The sequence below is a fragment of the Pyxicephalus adspersus genome, chromosome 7, assembly GCF_032062135.1.
Source record: "Pyxicephalus adspersus chromosome 7, UCB_Pads_2.0, whole genome shotgun sequence".
NCBI lineage: Eukaryota > Metazoa > Chordata > Amphibia > Anura > Pyxicephalidae > Pyxicephalus > Pyxicephalus adspersus.
The window spans coordinates 29601494-29623837 of NC_092864.1; the positions used below are offsets into that span (position 1 = coordinate 29601494).

The window sequence follows — 22344 nt, forward strand, 5'->3', positions numbered from 1 at the left end:
ACCTATCCAGCATATTTTTTTCCTATATTGGAAGCATGTTTTACTTACAACTCTTCTGTCAGGGTTTCCCACCAGCACTGTTGTCAGATGTGGGACATCACTACTTTAGACTCCTTTTGAGTCCTGTGATAACCCATTCCATGACAGCCAATAGCATGTGTCCATGTCACCCAATGACAACTGAAGAAGGAGTCATCTCTTGTAAGCACAAGAGTCGATAAGACTTGGGACTTGTAGGTTACCTTCAAATGTCCAATAATTCAAGACCTGATAGAGTTTATTCTGACCATTGTTGTAATTTCCAGACTATTGGATGCCAGATGAGCAGAACTCAGAATCTGTTGTTCACTAGTTTGTGATTGTATTATGATTTTTCTTTCTTGTTTTTTAGGGTTCCGTTATGGAAGTGACATTATACCATTTTCTAAAGTTGATCAGGATCAGATGAAATACAAGACAGTGTCCAAATGTTTTTCAGTGCTGGGCTTCACTAAGTCATCCCATGTAAGGCAGTGATCAATTCACTTGATTTTTTTTTTGTCAATTATTTATTTTATGTTTTAATGTCAGTGCCTCTTCCTATTTAGAATCTTCTAATTTGTTCCAGCAGCCTATTGGAGCACCTTGACTTGCCTTTGGAAGCTTTCAGATTGGTTTGTGAGGCAATGAGGGTAGAGGACATAGCGTGGCATATTACAAAAGTCAGGGGCTCCTTGGGTACACAGATGAGGATCTGAACATTAATGTGTACATCAAACCAAAAACAATTGTTTTTTTTTAAAGTTTTAATAGTTTAGGAAAGGGTTAGAAGCTGTCTTGCTATCACTGCTCTCTGGGACTCCATTAAACAGATTTACCCTTTTAGGCTTGCTGATGACAATATAAACAGCAGGAAGGGAGGGAAAATCTTTTTACAGAGGGGCATTGTCCAAAATGAAAATCTGAGATGGTTTCCAGCCTTCCTTCTTTCAAAAAAGTGATTCTCTCTGTGTTGCTGTTAAAAGTTCCACTATGGTTCTTCTCTGGTAAAGTGTAAGCAGTATAATTTATATGGCAAGTCCTAAACCAGCCTTTCGTGACATTTTATTTGGGGGGGGGGGACTTTTATGTCTTTAGGGATTGGTATAATTACTATACCCACATTAGTAGGGTGGTCAGTGGAATGAATGCCCCTATATTGTTGGCCTGACCTGAGCCAACTGACATTGCTCATTGCTAAAGGAACCCCTAGCCACTTCTGGAGGAGACCCTGGGTTCCATGGAATGCTGGTTGAGAAACACTGTCATAAACATTTGATTATGTAAAAAAATTTTTGATAGCATTTTTAATCCGTGCAAGTCCCCAAAATGTAAGTGTACTGTATAACCCATTAGGAATACCTCAATTTTATTACTGATGATGTTATTCTCTTAAAAGATTACTGAGAAAGAACATTTTCTGTGTGTTAGGAAATATCTTAGCCCAAAATATTTAAAATATCTTGTGTTTACCACATATTTACCCTGCAGATGTTATTAAATCTAATTTTAGTGGCCTCATCTCCAGAAGTTGACTCCAATCTTATGTACTATTCTGTGTTGCCAGAAACTCCTGATAATTCTATTGTATTTTCAGATTGAGAGGACTCATTTTATGGGCAATCAGGTTTTGAAAATCTTTGCACCTCATGATGACGATGTAAGTTGATATTTCATATGACTGTGATTTCAAAGACTAAAAACCTTGTGAGATGTGAGATATTAAAGTGAAACTCAGGTAATTTGATATGTGCAACCCCCTCACTGATATTCACTCTTTGCTTGTTTCTGGTTGAAAACTTTGACTTTCTTGATTGGCTGTATGGGCATGAATAAACTCCCATGCAAGTTCATTTGCCTTGACATAAGCTGAAATCTTACACCAAACTACAAATTCATAGTATGTCTCTTTTTCAATAAACACATATCTGTTTTTACATTAAAACTTAACTCCTAAACCGTGACATGCTGTTATTAATTCAGTTAACAAAGTTACACTTACACATCCCCCATCGTCGTGAAGTTCAACTCTGTTCAACTTTCCAGCCGTAAGTTCATGCAAAAAGTTAGACTCTTCCTTTGCAATAGGAACAAGCATAGAGCCCCATGGGGCTGAAACATGTCATGAGTAGGAACATGTGGATTGTCATTGTGTTTTTTGCACAGTAAAGTTTTAATGCAGCAAAAGTATTTATAGTTAAAAATTCAAATTTTCTGGAGCAACTGCACTTGTAGTGTGTAGTTACTAACTAACTTTAATCCCCACCTCCAGCTGCCCTCCAAGTCTTTGACTTTTTTTTCAAGTTTTGACTTTTACCAAAGTTAATGTTTGCCTTTTGCATTTGCTCAGGTTGATGAGCCCTCCCATGTTGTTCTTTGGTTACAGATTCTCTTGTCATTTGTACTGTTCATCACCTGGTGGCGCCTGGCCTTGCTTTGTTAAGTTAGCTCTGAAATTCTGTGGTAACCTTAGGCTATGTACACACATCAGATGATTATCGCCTTAGACCAGTGTTTCCCAACCTTTCTTAGTCGCGGCACATATTTTACAATTAGAAAAATCCCACGGAACACCACCAAAAAGTCAGACACGTAAATTAGCTACCTGCTGCCATCTAGTGGAAGAGTTTTTTTTGGTTCTGCCTATCACTATACATCGCTGGTATAGACAAATGAAGACAAATTTTTTGCAGTAAATAAATCATTTTGGGACCAATTAACTGAAAATGGATAATTTCCCACGGTACACCCGAAGATCTATCAAGGCACACTAGTGTGCCGCGGAACAGCGGTTGAAAAACACTGCCTTAGACGAACCTGTACAGTGGTCACCCGACATTGTTCATGGATCTCCCACAACAAATTCATGAACAACATTTGCTATACAAGTCAACAAGCCCCTGCCTTCTTCATAGAACAGAACTGGTGTTTTGTGTACAAGATTCATTTGTTTATAAGTCACTGGAAACGATTAGAAAAAATGGTTTACAGCAACGGATTTTTACCATGTGTACACTGCCTTAGTTGTAGTTTTTTAAAAGTTTTAAACGCTGAGAGCTGAAGGAAGCCCTGCAAAAAATACTCGAATACATTTTACATGACCATATTAAATATTACGTGGTGTGTAACCAATCTAATAGGCTGGTTGATCAGCAAAATATTCACTACAGAATTGTATAAGAAATTTAAGAACATCCGAATATAGGGAAGGTATATACATAATGTCAATAAGCTGTGTTACCCATGATGCAATACAAAAAAAATCTACCCGCAATATCACTTTTTGTGCCACCTGCATGTAGTTGTGTAATCTCTTCCAGATTTGGACTTGTGACAAGAATGAAGTGTCATTTTGTAAACCGTTCTATTTCAATTCTCTGTTTTTTAGGATGCAGCTGTCGCTTTGTCTTCCCTCATCCATGCCCTGGATCAGCTGGATATGGTTGCCATTGTGCGTTATGCATATGATGGAAGATCTAACCCTCAAGTTGGAGTGGCCTTTCCCATGATCAAGGAGAAGTATGAGGTATTGATCAACTGCTAGCTAAAAAAATGGCATTCTTTTATTCCAATGACACTTTGACACTTTGTGCACAAGGTGTTAGAAGTGATGCTAACAATACAGAAAGAAGAAGGCTTAACTTAAAGCTCCAGGCACAGGTTTTTTTGACCCAGGATGTGGTACAATGCTTGTCGGTTTTATACTGTGGTTTGTATCACTGCTGAGTAATTTAGACTCTGGCTATTGTCTCAGTGACCCCATCTACTGGGATAAAAAGTTAATGGAAATCCAAAATATTTGGATGTGTGGAGATTTTATGTTTCTTCAAAGGGTAAGAAGAAAAGAACAAATGCAGGGATAGCTGGGGGGGGCTTGGGGGTTGAAGGCGTTATAAATTTGCGCCAACAGATGAGTTTTAAATTGGATGGTTTGTATTCTGACTTCAGTTTCACTTTCAAAACATATCAGTTGTTCATAAAGTGCATGTAAAATTTATATACAGTACAGTTTTTTTGATTGTTTTAAACACCCCCCAGTACTCACCTGAAACTCAGGGAATCTAACAAACTCCACATCTTTAAGTAAACCTTTTTCCAAGCTTTGCTTATCTAAATCTGAACTCCATGCCGTGCAGCTTTTATTTAAATGTAAATCTCAATAGCCACTAAAGATATAAATCCACTTAGTGTTTAACATTTACCCAGATAAAGGATGGTACCAGTAGAAATGACTCCATTGCTTCCATGTACACAGCCTGTGCAAGATTCAAGCAATTAACTTGTTGCTGGAATGCAAGAGGGTAGCTAGAGGCTCCATCATATGCCTTTATTAGACATTTTCCCCAGGAGTATGAAAACCCCTATCAAAGTATGCAGGCAGAAGCACTGGCACGCTTCCTACATCTCATTGTTCATTCCTGAGTGTAAAAGGACCCTTATTATTTTACTGTTTCTATTTTAGATTAGATTTTTATTAGATTCAATCTCATTTAGATTTTATATAAAGCTGAACCCCAGGCAAACAGTTTAAGACACAGTTAACATACCTATAAAGCTCTGTTTTATTATTATTATTATTATTATTATACAGTATTTATATTGCGCCATCATATTACGCAGCGCTGTACATAGTCCATAGTCGTGTCACTAACTGTCCCTCAAAGGAGCTCACAATCTAATGTCCATACCATAGTCATATGTGATTAATGTAGTCTAAGGTCAATTGTTAGGGAGAAGCCAATTAACCTAACTGCATGTTTTTGGGATGTGGGAGGAAACCGGAGTACCCGGAGGAAACCCACGCAGACACGGGGAGAACCTGCAAACTCCATGCAGATAATGTCCTGGCTGGGGATCGAACCTGGGACCTAGTGCTGCAAAGGCCGGAGTGCTAACCCCTGAGCCACTGTGCTGCCCATGTTTTACCTTCCGGATTCATATTTCCGTCAGTTCTGAGATTACCACAATTACGATTACCACGATTACAGCACAACTCTGTCTTGCAGGGCAAATGTCCTGATTTTATTAGGCTGATGATCAGTAACATTTACAGATCCAATCTAGCCTTTCCCCGGGCTCTGACCGGGCACAACAATATGATTCCATCTTTCTGTCATTTTGCTGTCTTCTCCTATTGGCATTCCTATTCTTGATAACAGATACACACTTCATCACAAATGATCAGCTCCTTGTGCTGCTTTTCCCTCCTGCATTCTGCTATACAGGGTCTGCAGAAGACTGATACCAAGTTAGATTCAGATACTTACAGTGAACACAGTTTTAAGGATGCATTATTGTTTACAAAGCTGCACTAGTTCATGTCTCCTAAATCTTCCTGGAGTTTAGGGTTAAGGTACACACAGTATAACTGCATTAAAAATTTAGTTTTATTATAAGAGCCATTTAAACATTTGGTGTATTTTATTGTGTCACTTTTAACATTTAGAAACCATATATTTTCTTGACCTGATGTCTCTGTGTTATGTTACTGAGTATGTTTCCTATTCTCTGTTCCCAGTGTCTTATGTACGTTCAGCTCCCGTACATGGAGGACCTCCGGCAATATCTCTTCTCTTCACTTAAAAACAACAAGAAGTTCAAGCCCACAGGTACAGCAATGAAATATAGTGAACTGCAGACTCCTCCCGTTTGTTTCCTTTATTTCCCTTGCTGCAGAATTTTCACTGACAATAAAATAGGTGGATTATTTTTTCTGGCTTATTTAGTATTGGCTGCCGAAACAAAGTTTTAAAAAATCTGTGTTTAAACGGTGTAGTTAGTATAAATTTAGGTTGTTTTATTAGTGTTAATGGCTTTTCCTGTACCTTTTTTGTGAAATTGACTACTCTGATTTAATTGCATAATGTGAGCTTCTCACAATGTGCATTAGAAAATGCAGAAGGTCAGACAGCTCGCCTCATTTCCTGACTGGAGGACGTCCAGCATCATCTAGCCTCTCTCTGCCCAAACTGCCTGTCCCTGGCCTGCCCCTTAATGCATTGGATTTCAGTTCTTTCAGTTTTGGAGGCTCAGCAAACCCTGAGAGCATTATATTAGGTGTTTTTTTTGTGGTCTGACAGGCTATCTAAGAACACATACTCATCAATACCAACATCCATTTATATAAACAGACAGTTTTTACAATGTTGCTGGATTAGATTTAAAAGTAAACTGCATTTGCCTTTGTCCATGGCAGTGAAACACATTTACGTCAATACTCCTCAGCTCCAGTAAATACTACTCTTATTCCACTGCCAGGAGTGAAGATGACAGGCCTGTGCAGGCTCAGATTTCCAGACATCACTTAGGGATGATTGTCTTTAACCCCCCGTTGCTGTAAAATTAAAGGGTTAAGAATCTTGAAGTTGTTAAATCTGGTTCTTACCACAAGATATGTTATTGGCTATTCTTCATGAACTGTGGTGGTAAGATTTGCATGGTCTGATCTTGTCTTCTTTTGGCTGCAGATGACCAGCTTTCCGCGGTTGATTCACTAATTGACAACATGAGTTTAGTGTCCGATGATGGGGAGAATTCAGAGGAACTGTTTAAACCCACCAAAATCCCCAACCCCCAGTTCCAGAGGCTGTTTCAGGTAAGAAATTGTCTTCATATACTGAACATTGTACTGTTGGGGCTGTCATTGGGCTCAATGTTAGAGAAACACCATTGGTGATATATGGCATTGTATGAGATCTGCACTACGCAAACCTAGGGTGTAATTAACGAGGGTCTTTTACATATATATCTCATTTTAAATTAGGGCACTACAATTAATATTGTAAATTTAAAAACCCCCACATTAACTGGTCAATGGAATCCAGTGATGTCTTCTTTACAGATAACACATTCCCAATGCTTCTCTTCTTCCCACTAACTCTCATAGCCAACTACCTGATGATGTGGCACCAGATCTCACAAATTATATCTATTGAGCCTTCATTTTATTCAGGAAAAGGTCCACTTCAAGAAACAAGTTATTAGAACCTAAAGCCTACTCTTTTGTTAGTTGTAAAGAGTTAAAAACCATGTCAATGCCTTTATTGCTGTTTGGGTTCCTGTTAGGGAGGTTTCACTGGTGACAAAGTAGCCATAACTGCAAGTAGAGAAAATCCAAAATTTTAATTTGTAAATTTCTATATAAAGCTTTGTATATAATACACAACAAATGATTCCCAGAGTGCTGTGGGTTACCATACGTAACAGTATGATAGAAGCTTCCTGCTTTGAAGTATAGTTAGACTGAAGCTTCTAATAGATCTGTCCAATCAATATTGGATGAGTTGTTGGACTGTGTAAACAACATATAACCAAACTTACTAGAAAATTTGACCATTCCAGGAGAGTCCATCACCTAGCCTTCCATCTTTGCACACCATAGACCTCTACTATAAGTGTCTGATTACTATCTGTTCTAGCACAGGTCCTCTTTCTTCCAGAAAAGTCTAGAGAAAAGTCTTGCTCCAGAAAAGTCTTGGAGCAGTGCATGTGATGAAGTTATGAGTGAGGACGTCATTAGTAGGTCATGGAAGGAGCAAAGAGAGCAGCTAGGGGGGTATTGTGTAGGGATTTGAAGGCAGAACACAGGAGCTTGAATTTGATTCTAAGGTGAAATGGAAGCCAATAAAAAGAACTACTAAGAGATGCAGCAGAAGAGGTGTGGTGGGAAGGATGGATAAGTCTGGCTGCATTTGAAATAGATTGTAGAGGAGAGAGTCGGTTAGTGGAAAATCCGACAGGAGGATGCTATAATAGTCCAGACAAGAGATAAAAGCATTTACAAGGATTTCAGTGGTCTCTGGGGGCAGGTAGGTTTATATTATAGTTGTCTATTTTTTTTTAGCTGTTACATGTGAGAGTAAACCTGAAGAGACAAAGTTTCAGACAACACTGTCACATAAGTCAAAATCTGTAAGGTCAGAGTGCCTTATTGCTGCTGAAATATAATTTATAATGAAAATATTTTATTTCATATATAAAGTAGAGAAGAATGAAGACATTTACCTTCTATGAATGTACATATCATAAGCCTGGCTCCTCAGAGGAGGGACTCTAGGCAGAGAGCAGGTGCTCCTCCCCTAGTAGGCTATGTAGTAGTGTATTTTGTTTCTCTTCACAATATTATCTGCTCCTGTTTTTATTTATGTTTTTATCTTGTTGACACCTTTTGATGATCACACATTTGTGAGAAAAGAAATTGTTGCTTGGAAAATTGTATATGGTAATTTAATATAACCTTTTCACTTCCTTTTCTTTCTCGGTATTTCACTTTTCTATTTATGTCCTTTTTGCAGTAACTGTGAATCCTGACAGCAGAGGTTATATATAATGTGTAAATTGTAGTCTCACTCCTTTTTTTCACTTTTATAGCTACTCAAATTCTTATATTAGACCCTAAAGCCCTTTTTAATAAACAGTGCAATGTCAGGGTTATACGGAATGTTGGTGCTAATTCATTATTTAGCGACAAACAAAAATGTAATTTAAATACTGTATAAAAATGGGAGGTATGGCTACGTGTAACAAAGAGATCACTTCTATATGTTTGGTAATGTCGGCTTGAGTTGTGTTTACAGCAACGTTTTACTCTGGCCAGGTCTGAAGGAACCGTCAACAAAAACTCTGTGGCAGTCTTTAAAGACCTCAGCAGTAAAAGAAGTAAGCAGTGCTTTACAAAGAGCCTGCAAATGGCTCTGCTTATACCAAAATGTTTCCTTTATATGGTCCTTGTGGACTGGAGTGCCCCAGGGAAGCTTTTACTTTATTGCCCTCACTGGTGTTTAGAAAGTTATTGCAGGTGATGCATTAAAATTGGCTGGAAAACAAAATTCTTTGGCACAGTAGTTAAGGTAACTCCATTCAAATAGCTTCTGAAGGGTTATTACTTCCTCCTAAAGGTAAAAAGAAAACAAGATATATAAAGAAGGAGCAGTTAGTGCCTCTGCAGACAAGTAGTTACAGGTTAAAAGTAACTTAGGTTAAAGTTGTAAAAAGTGTTGTGTACTTCCTTCTAAGAGGAGGTTGACCCGTAATAAAGGGTTAAAAATAATCCATACAAATGTTAGATTATAAACTTTTGTGGGAAGGGTCCTCTCCTCCTTCTGTGCATTGTTTGTATCTGTCTGTCATTTGCAACACCTTTTTAATGTACAGTGCTGCGTTATATGTTGGAGCTATATAAATACAGTTTAATAGTAAGAATATTATTGATAAGAGACCTAAATCTGACCTAAAGTTTTCAGAATATAGTTACTCTGTAATTGAGCAAAGTCAGTCTATATATTCAGAATAACAAGAGGGATAAACAGTGGCCTAGCCTTTCTTGATTTATCTCTCTTGTGATACTTAATATATGTGCTGTTCTGTAAGTCTGAGCTTCCATTCTCTAGTAAGCCTTTGTGTCTGACATTAAGGTTTTTTTTTTATGCTGTAATCTATATATGTATATTGTACATACTTGAGTATAAACCACAATATTTTCCCCCACAAAATGCCATGTGAAAAAAAAAAATGGTTTATACTCCATGCCATCCATGCCAGTAGATGGTGCTGTGTCCTCATGTAAAATGTGTAACAAACTTTTGCAGTCCGAGACAAGTTATGTATGTGCATTTGTTACACACTTGCATGAGGATACAGCACCTTCTGCTGGCGGCCAACAAAAATGCACAAAAAATTATTTAAGAGCAAGTGAGCCATCATAACCAACTCAAAACTACAAAATACTTTAACCCGTAAAAGGTACACATTTTGAGCTTATGTGATTGTATTGTTTTGAAAATAACATATTTAATGAGTAAAAATATTCATGTTAATTTTCTTTGCAGTTCTATTACATATTGTTTTGAAAATTAGGGACAGCGGCCTTTGTGCCCCAGGTTTGTACACGAGTTTAAGATTTTTTTGTATTTTCAGATAAAAAAAATGACTTTGGTTTATATTCAAACGGGTTTCTTTTCGAATAAAAACAGTAATTTTCCCTGAAAGCTTTAATCTGCAGATCTAATAAAGCAGAACTAAACGCTGCCATCTTTTTCTTTTGTTTCTTCCTTGTTTCAATCTTTGGCCATCTTTGGCTGACTGGGGATGGTAAAACTCCCAGACTAGCACGGAAGTCCATTCATGCCAGGATGTGGCCAGGTATGCCAACAACCAGCACAGCTCAGCTTTGCGTAATATTTAAATGTCTGTTAAGGTGGAACTAAACTCCTGCATCAAGTACCTGTCGCTGTTTTCTTGCAGGGCGTTACCATTCTTCACTTCCTCCTTGCAATCTTTGACCATGTGATTGGCTGGGCTGGGATCCCATTTAAGCATTTTTCTATAGGTTTGAGCTCCTATTCTTTAATAAGACTTTGTGTCAGATTTTAAGATCTTCCATGCTATAATCCTTACATGTATACTCGAGTATAAACCAAAATGCTTTTCCCTGCAAAATGCTATGAAAAAAGAAAATCGTCTTGGTTTATACTTGAATCATACAGTAGATTCGTACTGTGTCCCATGTAAAATGTGTAACAAAGTTTGCCATATGAGACTTGTTATGCGTTTACATGAGAAATACAGCGCCATCCGCTGGTGGGCAAAAATAATGCACAAAAATAATTTAGGAACAAGTGATAACCAACTCATTAATTTCTGGCACACACAGTAGACTCTGGAAATTCTGGGTCTCCTGACAGATGTGCAGCCAGCTTTTTTGGCCAGAAACCTGGAGCAATCAGGCAGGTAGGAGATGATACTGCAGAAGGGACATTGCCTGTTCTTTTCTGCAATAATGACCTGCCTGAGCTTGTAATCTTAAAAGTGGAACTTTAGTTTTGCTTTAGGCTGCTCATCACCCACAGGTAAATTTATTTATTTATTTTTGTAAAGGAATGCTTGATTGAGAAGGTTCAGAAGTGTATTAGTTTTTTTCTAGCTGCAGGTGTGCTTCAATTTGATTTTCTAGTTTGCTGTAGCCCCATCTGTGTTTTGCATCCTGTATAAATCATATCCAGACACCGATACCAGAATTGTGCCATTCTGTCATCCTTTATCCTTTATTTGTGCTTCTATGCCTGTAAAGGAGGATAATAAAATAAGAGCTGCAGACCTGGTTCTATGTATTATCAATTCTCGTTCTGTCTTCTTGTATTGTCTGCTGATTTTTCCACAGATAGGAAATACAGCACATAGCAGCATTTTATAGCAGGTAAACCCGGTTCAAAGTCCCTGAATATGGCACGATCGATTGCTGGTCTAGCTGCTGTTATCAGTGGATCAATCAATGGCTCAGCAGCTAGACAATAGATACTTCTCCTGCCACTGTCAGCTCTTGGATTCCTAGTGTATTAATGAAATGTTTCATCTGTTTCTGCAGCTGCATGTGGTGCTGATCTGTGCTGTATAGACATGGACAAGTCTTTTCATTTAGTACAGTGTTTCTCAGCCCTTTTAACATGGAGAAACCCTTAAAATAAAGTTCAGGTTTTCAGGTAACCCTTCTATAATTATTATATATATACATATTTATATATATATATATATATATATATATATATATATATATATATATATATATATATATATATATATATTTATGTACATAGTTACATAGTTAGTTAGATTGAAAAAAGTCCATCAGGTTGAACCACTAGGCAAATAAACATATCCCAGATATAAAACGCTATAGACATAGTTGATCCAGAGGAACGAAAACAAAAAAACCCTGGTACAATTTGCTCCAACAGGGAAAAAAATTCCTTCCTTATTCCATGAGGCAATCAGATGTTCCCTGGATCAACAGTCTCTGTTATCTTTACCTAAACGCTTTAATACCTGATTATATTCTGTGTTTCTAGATATCATCCACCTTTTTTTAAAGCAATCTTTAGAACTTGCTGAAACTACTTCCTGAGTGAGACGATTCCACATTTTCACAGACCTTACAGTGAAGAATCCTCGCCTTATCCGGAGCTTAAACTTCTTTTCTCCAGACGCAAAGAGTGCCCTCCTATTCTTTGCAATGATCTCAGAGTAAATAATTGGAAAGAGAGTTCCCTTTATGGACCATTTATATATTTATACAGGGTGATCATATCCCCCCTTAAATGTCTTTTCTTAAGGGAGAATTGATTCAGTTCACCTAATCTCTCCTCATAACTAAGCTCAAGTGTGCACACCCATCCAGAGCTCACTTTTACTGCTGCCATTTCATAACTATAATGTGTTATAGTGTTACACAAACAAATATGTCCCAGTACTCTCCTGACTTTTTAGAATCTCTATCCAGTGGGTGCTACAATAAATAAAAAACAAATGACATTATCAAACATCAGTCAGGTATCAGTCATCACTGCCAGCACACCTGGGTTCCGGCAGCATAGTGCAACATTATGAGGACCCAATGGACCTGGAGGAAGAGTCCCATCGGAGCTTGGAAACATTGTACTTACCTAAAAAATGCCCTACTGCTGGAATCAAAGTGTGCTGGTAATGATTTACATACTTGATAATGTAATACAAGTCTGTCTGGTTATAAGAGAGAGATCTCTGTTAATCAGGGTATCTGACATTCCCTCAAACATTCCCTGGTGGTAATCAATTACTGCCATTGAAACACATAAACTAGGAAGTTTCCCACCAGGAAATGTCTGATTCCCTTTATTTTAAATAGAGTCATTAGACTTCTAAATATCAAAAACAAAAATTCATTAGTGTCTAATAACCAGTAATTGGGGGATTTATGAAGTTTACATGGAGTTTGCAGGTTCTCCCTAAGTTTGCAGGTTCTCCCTAAGTTTGCGTGGGTTTCCTCCAGCTACCCTGGTTTCCTCCCATATTCCAGTTTGGATAATTGGCCTCCCCCAAAATTTTACCTTAGACTGTATTAAAGACAAATGACTATGGTAGGGACATTAGATTGTGAGCCCCTTTGGGGGACAGCTAGTGACATGACTATGCACTTTGTACAGGGCTGCCTAATATGTTGGTGCTTTACAAATACTAAGTAATAATAATAATATAATGTTCTGCAGCTTTATGCTGAGAACACTCTGTAGTACATTGCAGCTTTCAATTTATAAATTACTCATAAAATGCACACTGCATTGTCCAGCAGAGCAAACAGATCCCATCTCTGTTTAAAAGGCCCCATAGAGTCCACTCACTTTTTATTAAGGTTTTGTTCTCTAGCTGGCTGGGCCAATGAGAATTAATTAATACGGTACTAGAGATGGATTTTCTGCAACATTCTGGCTTTGTGATAGAACAACTGCCATTAGGTGAAGTGGTAGCTGCACCTCACTGATTTATTAACGTGACATGGGCCTTTGTTACAGAATGCCCTGACTGGCATACAGGGAGTGATTGGAAAACCTATAGGAAGAAATGTTTGTCACATGATTATTGTCTTGGACACCATATTGAACATTCTCTGTTTCTTTCAGTGTCTACAACATAAAGCCTTCCATCCTGATGACCCTCTTCCACCTATTGACCAGCATCTGTTGGACATGTTGGAAGCTCCAGCAGAAGTTAAAGCCAATTGTAAAGATGCATTAACTAAAGTGAAGGCCTGCTTCCCTCTGCAAGAGGCCGGGAAGAGAAAGGCGCAAAAAACGGCGCAGGATATTTTTGAAGACAAGTACGTACCATATTGCATATTTATATTATTACATTTGCTTTGTCTCCTATTGAGTTTGTGATTTCATATGCACAGCAAGGGTTTTTGGCTTCCTGGGGCAAGGAGCTGTAACCTTGAAGAGAACTATTCACAGATTTGTAAATGTAAAAAGATATTACTATTCCGATTCTTGTGTCAGTCCAGCAATGACCTGTCCTTTTTAAAAAGTTAATCTACCTTCTTCAACTTCTTGAGAACTGTAATAGGGAACTATTTACCTTGTAAAGTAATCCACATAGTGTTGCCCTCCCCTAATGTGGAGCACATATGCACAACAAGTAAGTATTTGTTCTACCTTCTGCTTTCATAGCCAAATGAGCAATTAACCTTTACATTGCGTGGGAAGAGGGACCACTATGGTATGTTTAAAAACAGCCTGGATGTGGGCTTTAAGATTTCTCACATATCCTCTTCCATCTTTCAACTTACAGGGCAGGCAACCAGATTTTGATTTTTTCCTTCTGGTGTGTGGCAACTTTATATAAAAACAGATTTATTTTCTCTCTAAATGTATCTTCACATTTTTATGCAGATCATGCTATCCAACAGGTTTGCAGCAAACCGTATAGAATCGTAAAGAAAAAGTAAAATCCTGTTGCTTTAATGGCTAAAAAGTGTTGTTTGACGTTGGACTTTCATTTGTTTCTGGCTTCCCATTTCCTGCATACTCTAGGTTGTCTTTAACCTAGATGTCCTATAAAGTTTGTTATACTCTGTGGATAAATTTCTAAAGAGTGTATAGTAAATATTGACACAGTGTTGGACAGACGATCAATCCCTTAACAGGTAGACTTCATCTGGTAAAACATTTGTCTATTGATTTACAACACACCAAATACAATCAAGAGTACAGTAGGAGTAATTTATCTAGAGTGATGTCCGGTGTTCTCCCCATTCCCTTTTAGCCGGGTGCACCACCTGGCACTTTTCAGTAACCACCCAGCAGTTGTTGGGTGGTTACTAAAAAATTGGGTCACAATACCGTGGCTGCCACCTGCCTACAGCTTCTTCCCACCCAGTTTAAAAAAAATTCTGGGGAGAATGCTGGATGTTACATTTCTCTTCTCTTTTGGTTTTCTCTAAGATCCCATGCATGCACTGGGGATGATTTGGCACATGCAAGTCAAACACGCAGGGACATTTGGTATACAATGGTGTCAAACTACAACCGACTACTCTTCAGTGACTAAAGACAGCCGATGGGTACAGCTTCTTCTCAGCAAATATTAGACATTACACACGCATGTCAATGGTCAAACAATCATGGATTTTGTGAGATGCTCCACTTTCTATAGATACTATGAGACTCCCCTGTCCACCCACTTTCGGAAGAGGAAAAATAAGTCCTGGCAGGATTAGCAGGCTAAAGAATCTTGACACTGGAGGGTTTTCAAAAAAAACAAGACCATTGTGTAAATGTTACAGACAGACTGGATCATGTATTCCATGTATTCCATATTTGTTATATTACAAATAATTCTATTTTAGCAATCCCACGTTACATTGTCTTTTACACTTTCCAGGCCTGAAGGGTTAAAGTCTCTGTTAAAATTTCAGCATTTCTTGAGAGACTTCTCGATCTCGCCATATAATTAGCTGCTGTTCGGCTAAATGTCACAGACCAATTACAACAGTCTGGCACTTGTATTACAGAGTGCTAAGCATTCTGTCTTTGTGTTTGTGCTACTGACGTCCTTCCTGCAGAAGTAAGGAAATAATGTCAGGCAGGTACTCAGCAGTTCAGACACTGCAGCACTACAGAGCAAAGGATCTATTGTATGCAGACATGTTTTTCTCTGTGGCTATTTCATGCTCAGCACTGGACATTATTGCATTTTATTATCAGCATTTTAGTTGTAGCTTCATTTTCTTCTCTTCCCCACCAGTTACTTTTGTCCAATGCTGCACACCAGCACTAATGTGTTTGGAACAGGAGTGAATCACATGGTCCCCAATACCCAGATATATTTGATATATTTCCAGCAGCAGACAACACAATAGACAGAGAATAGAAGATGGATATATGTAGGAGAGCCAGGTGCTTTGCTGTCATGTCATCTGACTTACCTCTCCTGCCAGAGATTATATTAAGGAGATAATATAATCCTATTTAGTCTTTGGGCGTTATTATAGCCATGTCAATATTTCCACTACAAGTTTTAGTGCTCTATACAGGGGGTTGATGAAAACTTTTAGACTCATACCTCTACCAAAACCAACTGTCACCATTTAGGGGCTTTTAAGCAGCATGTTGCTTTGCAATGGCAGTGAACTGGTTAACAATCTGTATTCAGAGGCCAGACACATCAATTAAATTCTGCACTCAATTTCTATAGGGCTGCTCACCGATCCCTACATTTGATTACAGCCTGGCTGTCTGACAAGCGCTGTGATTAGCTGATTGCAAATTATTGATTTCTCTGGCCAAGCACAATACAGCATCCTTCTTCTGTCTGGTTTGTGCTGTTAACACTCCCCGCTGGCTGAGGCTCGGATTCTTCTCCTATACAGAACAAGTGCTGCACACACAGCCACGAGCGAGAGACCCCGCACTCCTCTGTACATCATTCTTTATTCTCTCTTCACTGCATCTAATATAAATCTGTGCTTCATTTAGGTTACATTTGTGACGATAACACATTACAGGCTGTCTTGTTTGCTAATAATAAACAACAAGATACAGAATTGTCAATAGCATGAAAAGAATTGAGGGTGTTTCATGATTTTTATACCATTATGATAAAAAGTAGATGTGCTGCAAACTTAAATTGTATGTGTTAGATTTCTTGTTTTGGTCATTTTTTAAAGTACAGTTGTCAGGTGGTGGTTCCCACTATTGGGTCTTTCAGCTGTGGATTTTCCACCTCCTGGTGCAGGTACATCTAAACTAATTCTGGTTGGGTCCAAAAGAAAGTCTCTGTGATTTTCCTTCACTGTGCTAGGTCATAGCCTTAGACCTAAAGGATGAGTGCTGAATGGGTAAATACACAAGCATTTAGCAAATGTAACACAGTTCCTGTATGTGTGTGAGTTGTATATTTAGCCTCTACCTCTCACCAGATTTAATGATGACCCTACTGTGCTGCTCACTGTTCTCCTTGCTGGAGAGTAATCTCTAATCCTGCAGCACAGGAAATGCCAAGCGCCGCCATCTTTGTCCTTCTTTCTTTTTCTGGCTACGTCACCTGATCGTGCACTGCCTAGGCGGGAGATTGGGTGACATAGCCTGCTGTAAATGGGAAAAAAAAGAGTGCCGGTCTCACTGCACATGTGTAAGATCGGCACCTTTTTCCCATTGCATTAAAAAAGCCCTTCTGCACAAGCCCGAGATTGGTCATGCGCAGAAGGAGCAGCAAGAAGCCTGGGATACGTGACAAAGGTATCCCAGAAGGCTCTGTGCGCCTAATCAGCATTTTTACCGCCAGGGCTGTAAAGACAGAAGGGAAGGAGCTACATCCCCCCTTTTTTTTTAAAAAACAAAAAACGTAAAAAAGAAAGAGTAAAGAGATCGTTTTTACTTTATATAAAAAAGGTTATTTATTGGGAACAAATTAGCTGCAATAAGGCCCATCAGGCAATACTAGTGGCTAGTTTTTTGCCCTTTCCTTGCCTTCTTTTGGTACAGGTCCTTTTTAAAGGGTATTTACCTACCTAGAGCTCCTGTTTTGGGCCTTCATAGCATGCTGATATTTGTAGTTTTCCAGCTTCTTTAAAAGCCTTATGAGGCAGTTTATACATTTGCTTCTCTTTTTATACCTTTCAGCTGCTCAGCTCTCCAGCTGAGTGCTTTTCAGGGTGATGCAGAGATGGTAATAAGAGGTGGAGGAGAAAATACATTTAATCTCTCATCGCATGATCTGGGCTGTAAAGTTTTGAGCATGGCAGCCAAACGAGCGTCTCTGTGGCTGCTCCGCAAGGCTGGCTCCAGCTTGTGCCTGACCTTCTCTGCGAGGGGTGAAATTTACACGGCTTGTGAACAGGTGCAGGAATCTCCACCAAAACAATTCCTCAACTGAATGAATCACACATAGTTAAGCTTGGAGGTTTGTGATAGATTGAGATATTGTTTCCTTTCATGCATGAAGAATGATGCTGCTTAACCCTGTCTGCACAAAATTTCCCTTTATGTTTCCAGTAATTAATTTTGGACAGTGAGCAATGCTGGAAAGAGGATTTTATACATTTGTTATTTCCAATAATATTAGGATATCAAATATACACACGTTTTATTATTTTACTCCTTTTTAAATTTTAATTACCTATTTTCTCTGCTGTTTCCTGCTTGCTCTTCTATTTCTTTCCAGTCTCTTAGGATCATGACACACTTGTGATCTTTTTCACTGAAGGCAACTTACTAGTGACAGGATGGCATTATAATGCACAGATATATTAAATTTCTACCATGGTGTTGCTCCATCCTGACTCGATAAGCAAGGCATTACTCGTTAACTCATTAACTCGATAACGTTTCTATCATTAAGGGGAGGAACCTTGCTCATCCAGCCTGCAAGGGGGCAACAACCTGAAAGTAGAATTTTCCCAACCTGTCACTGAGAAGCTGTCACCAAGGACAGGAACACGTGGACCTTAGTCATGTTTTTTCCTGCGTTTTCTTTTCTGTCCCTTTTTATCATCATCCTAATTAAATGTTAAACTAATGAGTCTAAAAGGAACTTTAACATCACTACGTTTTAAAAGTTTTCTTTCTTCCTTACCCTTTTGTTCTTTCCTTTTCCCTACATCTTGTATCTTTTTTTTTTCCACTTTTTTCTTTGGCTTGCCCTATTTCTTTCTCTTTAACCTTGCCTCCCGTTCTGTTCTTCCTCCTTTTTTTGCCTAAATTCTCTTTTCTTTCCCTAAATTCGTTTTTCTACCTTCCTTCTCTATCCCCCCCACCTTCGTTCTCCCTGCATATCTTCTTTCTCTTCTCACCTTGCCCTTCCTTCCCTCCCACCTAACCCTTTTCATCTTTTTCGTCCATTCCCCTCTCCTGCCTTTCCTCACCTTTCCCACTTTTGTTCCCCTCTCCTTCCCTACCTACCATTCCTCCTGCTTTTTACCCCTCCCCACTTTTTTTTTGTCTCCATTATTGTCCCCTCATTCTCTTCTTTCTCCTCCTCTTATTTCTTCCTCCACTGCCTTCTTCCTCTTTCTTCTCTAACTAACCTCTCCTTCTATACCTTACCTCTCCCTCTCGCTGTCTTCCTTTAAATAGAAGAAAGAGCGGGAGCCCCCTCTTACCTTCTTTCCTACCTTCATTCTCCCTCCACCTACCCTCTCCACCCCGTCATCCCCTGCTATACTCTTCCTTCCCTCCCCTTTCCTGCCTTTCCTCCCTTCTCTGACCTCTTTCTCCTTCCTGCCTTGGCCTCCTTCTCCCCTCTTCTCCCCTGCCTTGCCTCTCCTCTCCTGCCCTTACCTTCCCTCTCCCTCCTTCTCTTCCTCTCCTCTCCTATTTCTTTCTCTTCATTGCCTTTATTCTCTTCTTTTCACTTCTCTGCTTTTCATTTTTACCTTGCTAACTTTTCCTTGTTTCCCCTTCTCTTCCATCTTTTTATCTATGCCTCATTTTAGCTTATTTTTTTAAATCCTTTTCATTTAATTTCTCCAGGTTTCAGTTACAGTTATTCCTACCAGGTACACATGCTTCTAACACCTTTAGCTTATATGAACTCTCACACTACATATAGCGAGTGGATCATTTTGTACTTCAATTCTTGGAGCTTTTCTGGTAGTTAACAGGGCTGACACATTGCTTGTAACAGGCACACAAAATCTTTCTTTTATCCATAGTTTTATGGGAGTTACTGCACTTTGCAATACAATAAAGAATAAAGTCCAGCTATTAATATATTTAGCTAAATAATACATTTTCTGTTACAGAAACCAAGAACTCGATGCCAAGAGACTTAAAGGTGAAGATGACGACTTCAACATCTCTCAGCTGGCTGATGGCAATGTCACTTCTGTAAGTTTTAATAGGAAGTTAATAAGAAGTTTTAAAAAAATGTTATCTGCAAGTTTTAAAAATCGTTGTTGCAGGAGGGTCATACACATGTTACAGTTTTATTGTCCTAGAGGATCATATTTGATGGTTTTAGGTGAAAATGTAGCTTTAGTACATCTGCTCCCTGACATAATTTAGCTATCCAGTGGGCTGGATTGCTAAACAGGTGCCCGATAAAGACCAATATTGTTTTCTATTTGAAAGATTTAAGCAGGTCACCTTCTACGTGTCCTCCCCTCTCCATGGAAAAGAACACCGCTGTCTGTACAGTGCTTGTGTATTCTACTGTTGCTGGAACAGTTGCTAATGATCATTTCCTGCAACTATAATTGAGTGTCTTGTGTAACAGTATGTTCTTTTCCCCCACCAAGTGTATATCAGGACAAAATAAAATCATATGCAGTACATCTCTGCAATACATACACATTTCTTCTTGTATTGTGTTTCTATTAAGAAAGAATACCTAAAAATTGCCCCAACATTTTGAGAAATTTCTAATTTTTTTGTAGCAAGCTGACAACACTATCACTGCTACACAAATATCACATTGTTATCAGGCTCAGTTTTCCTTTTTTGTAATACAAGAACCCATACCGCTTAGCATGCAGATAACATTACTTGGGATTTCAGTACAGCACAGGTACTGTGTTGTCACCGGGACAGGATGTGAAGGTAATCTCTCCAATGAAGCTCTGGATGTCTGTGAAAACTCAACAAGGAATTCTAATCCTCGCCACCCCATTCCACACTAAACAACAAAAATGGGAAGAAGAGAAAAAAGAAAATAATATCAATTTATTACGGTTCTCTAAGGGACAAAATGAGGCAAAAAGCTCTCATAGTATTTTTCATTCATGTATAAACACAGAGCAGGACCTGAGCTGTCAAACCTTTAACTCAATCCTGCGGATTACACTAGCAGAACGTGACTCTTCATATGTAATCAACAATGCTCTGTGACAGTCGACCGCTACACTCTGTTTATTGGGAGATAAATACATTCACACAAACACTGTTTCTGATACGGAGCGGGTGAATTTTACCAGTTTTTATTATAGTTCTCACGTTATGGAGACCACCTTATGACAATAGTGTTACCAACTGCCTGAAAACCTTCCTGTATTAATTTTCTTGAATTATACTGTCCAGGGAACTTATTCTTATATACCTATATTCCTCTTTTACTTTTTAATGGTTAACATTCATAAATAGGTCATAAATACATTTTTATGTGAAACTTTTTCCATGCCCTATTCCTAAAGGAGAGCTAAAATCTGTGATACTCGCCTGTCCCTGTTCCCTTTCAGGGCATCACCGCCTTCTTCTCTTTATTATTTTTATTATTAGTAACTAGTTTACTAATTGGGAGGTCAATTGGGAGGGGAAGCCAACTAACCTAACCACATGTTTTTGGAATGTGGCAGGAAACCGGAGTACCCGGTGGAAACCTACACAAACACAGTGAGAAACTACAAACTCCATACAGATAGTGTCCTGGCTGGAATTCAAACCTATGACCTAGTGCTGCAAAAGCTGAAAAAGCGCTAACCTCTGAGCCACTGTGCCATTCTCTTTGGGTTTGCTAAGTATTTTGGCAACCAAAGCTGAAGCTGCACATGCAGAGCTCAAGGTTTTTTTTTTTTAAAAAAAAAACAGAACATTCAGGTCGGTAGGAGGGATTGTTGCAAAAGGGAACTCACCTGTTCCTTTCTGCAATAATAAAGTGGCTAATCGAACATTTTTAAAAGTGGAATTTTATTTCTGCTTTTATGAAAATAATTTCAAGTTTGAAGCTAATGGCTTAAACAAACACTAGATTTATACTGCTCGAGACAATCATTCATGATTAAGGCAGGTACAGTTGTCCCACCATGTCATTTAGTAATCCAGCATTGATCAAACTTTTTTTTTTTTTTTTACTATTGGAGAGGATGTAGCAGGGCATCTCTTGCTTCTCCTCTTTCCTTTCTTTCAAAAAAAAAAATAAAACAAAATGAGGGCTTTCTGTACAGTACTCATTCTTTTCTACTGTCTCTGGACATGGTCACCCAAGACTTTTTCCATTAACAATTATGTTTTTTTTTTTATATGATTTTTAATATGAAGCCTTAGCTTACCCTGGGCATTCAAACTTTTTTTTTTTTCAATACAATGCACTATACTATTAGCAGATAAGAAAACATTCCTTCAGATAGGCTGCATACATACGCTTAATTATTGTCGTTGGAAATTATCTTAGCAACAAACCACTGAAAGATGAACAATTACTTCCATTGTGGTTGTTCATCTTCTGGTATTGATGAATTTATCAGGACAGATCCATGAACGACGCCCAGGGACCTCTGTACACATGTCAGATTCTCGCTCAAGACAAGTCCGACCGTTCATATCGGGCGAGAATCATCTCGTGTGTACATAGTCTCAGACCAGAATACTCTCTAATCTTCTTGAATAGCATTATATTACAATCTTCCTGTGAGTGATGAATAACTCCATCTAACCCACTCGGCAGCTGTGTTATAAATTATGCCTGGAATCAGGGTTTAACTTGTAAAAAAGGATCTTCACAATAAAAACTGTAAAAATTAGGATTTGGTCCAAGCCTAGTTAGTAGATTGTATAAATAAGGGGGTTCTTGGTGTGTTTCTAAATA

General features: G+C 38.5%; 1 protein-coding gene across 1 annotated transcript in view; it reads left to right on the plus strand.

The window, feature by feature from the left end:
- XRCC5 (X-ray repair cross complementing 5) overlaps nucleotides 1–22344 on the plus strand; it is a 42826-nt gene that overhangs the window by 9714 nt on the left and 10768 nt on the right. Inside the window, exons 9-15 of the mRNA XM_072417965.1 lie at nucleotides 392–504; nucleotides 1616–1678; nucleotides 3407–3544; nucleotides 5537–5627; nucleotides 6486–6613; nucleotides 13449–13645; nucleotides 19568–19652. Of these exons, the coding sequence (XP_072274066.1) occupies nucleotides 392–504; nucleotides 1616–1678; nucleotides 3407–3544; nucleotides 5537–5627; nucleotides 6486–6613; nucleotides 13449–13645; nucleotides 19568–19652 (815 nt within the window). The remainder of the gene's footprint in view (nucleotides 1–391; nucleotides 505–1615; nucleotides 1679–3406; nucleotides 3545–5536; nucleotides 5628–6485; nucleotides 6614–13448; nucleotides 13646–19567; nucleotides 19653–22344) is intronic.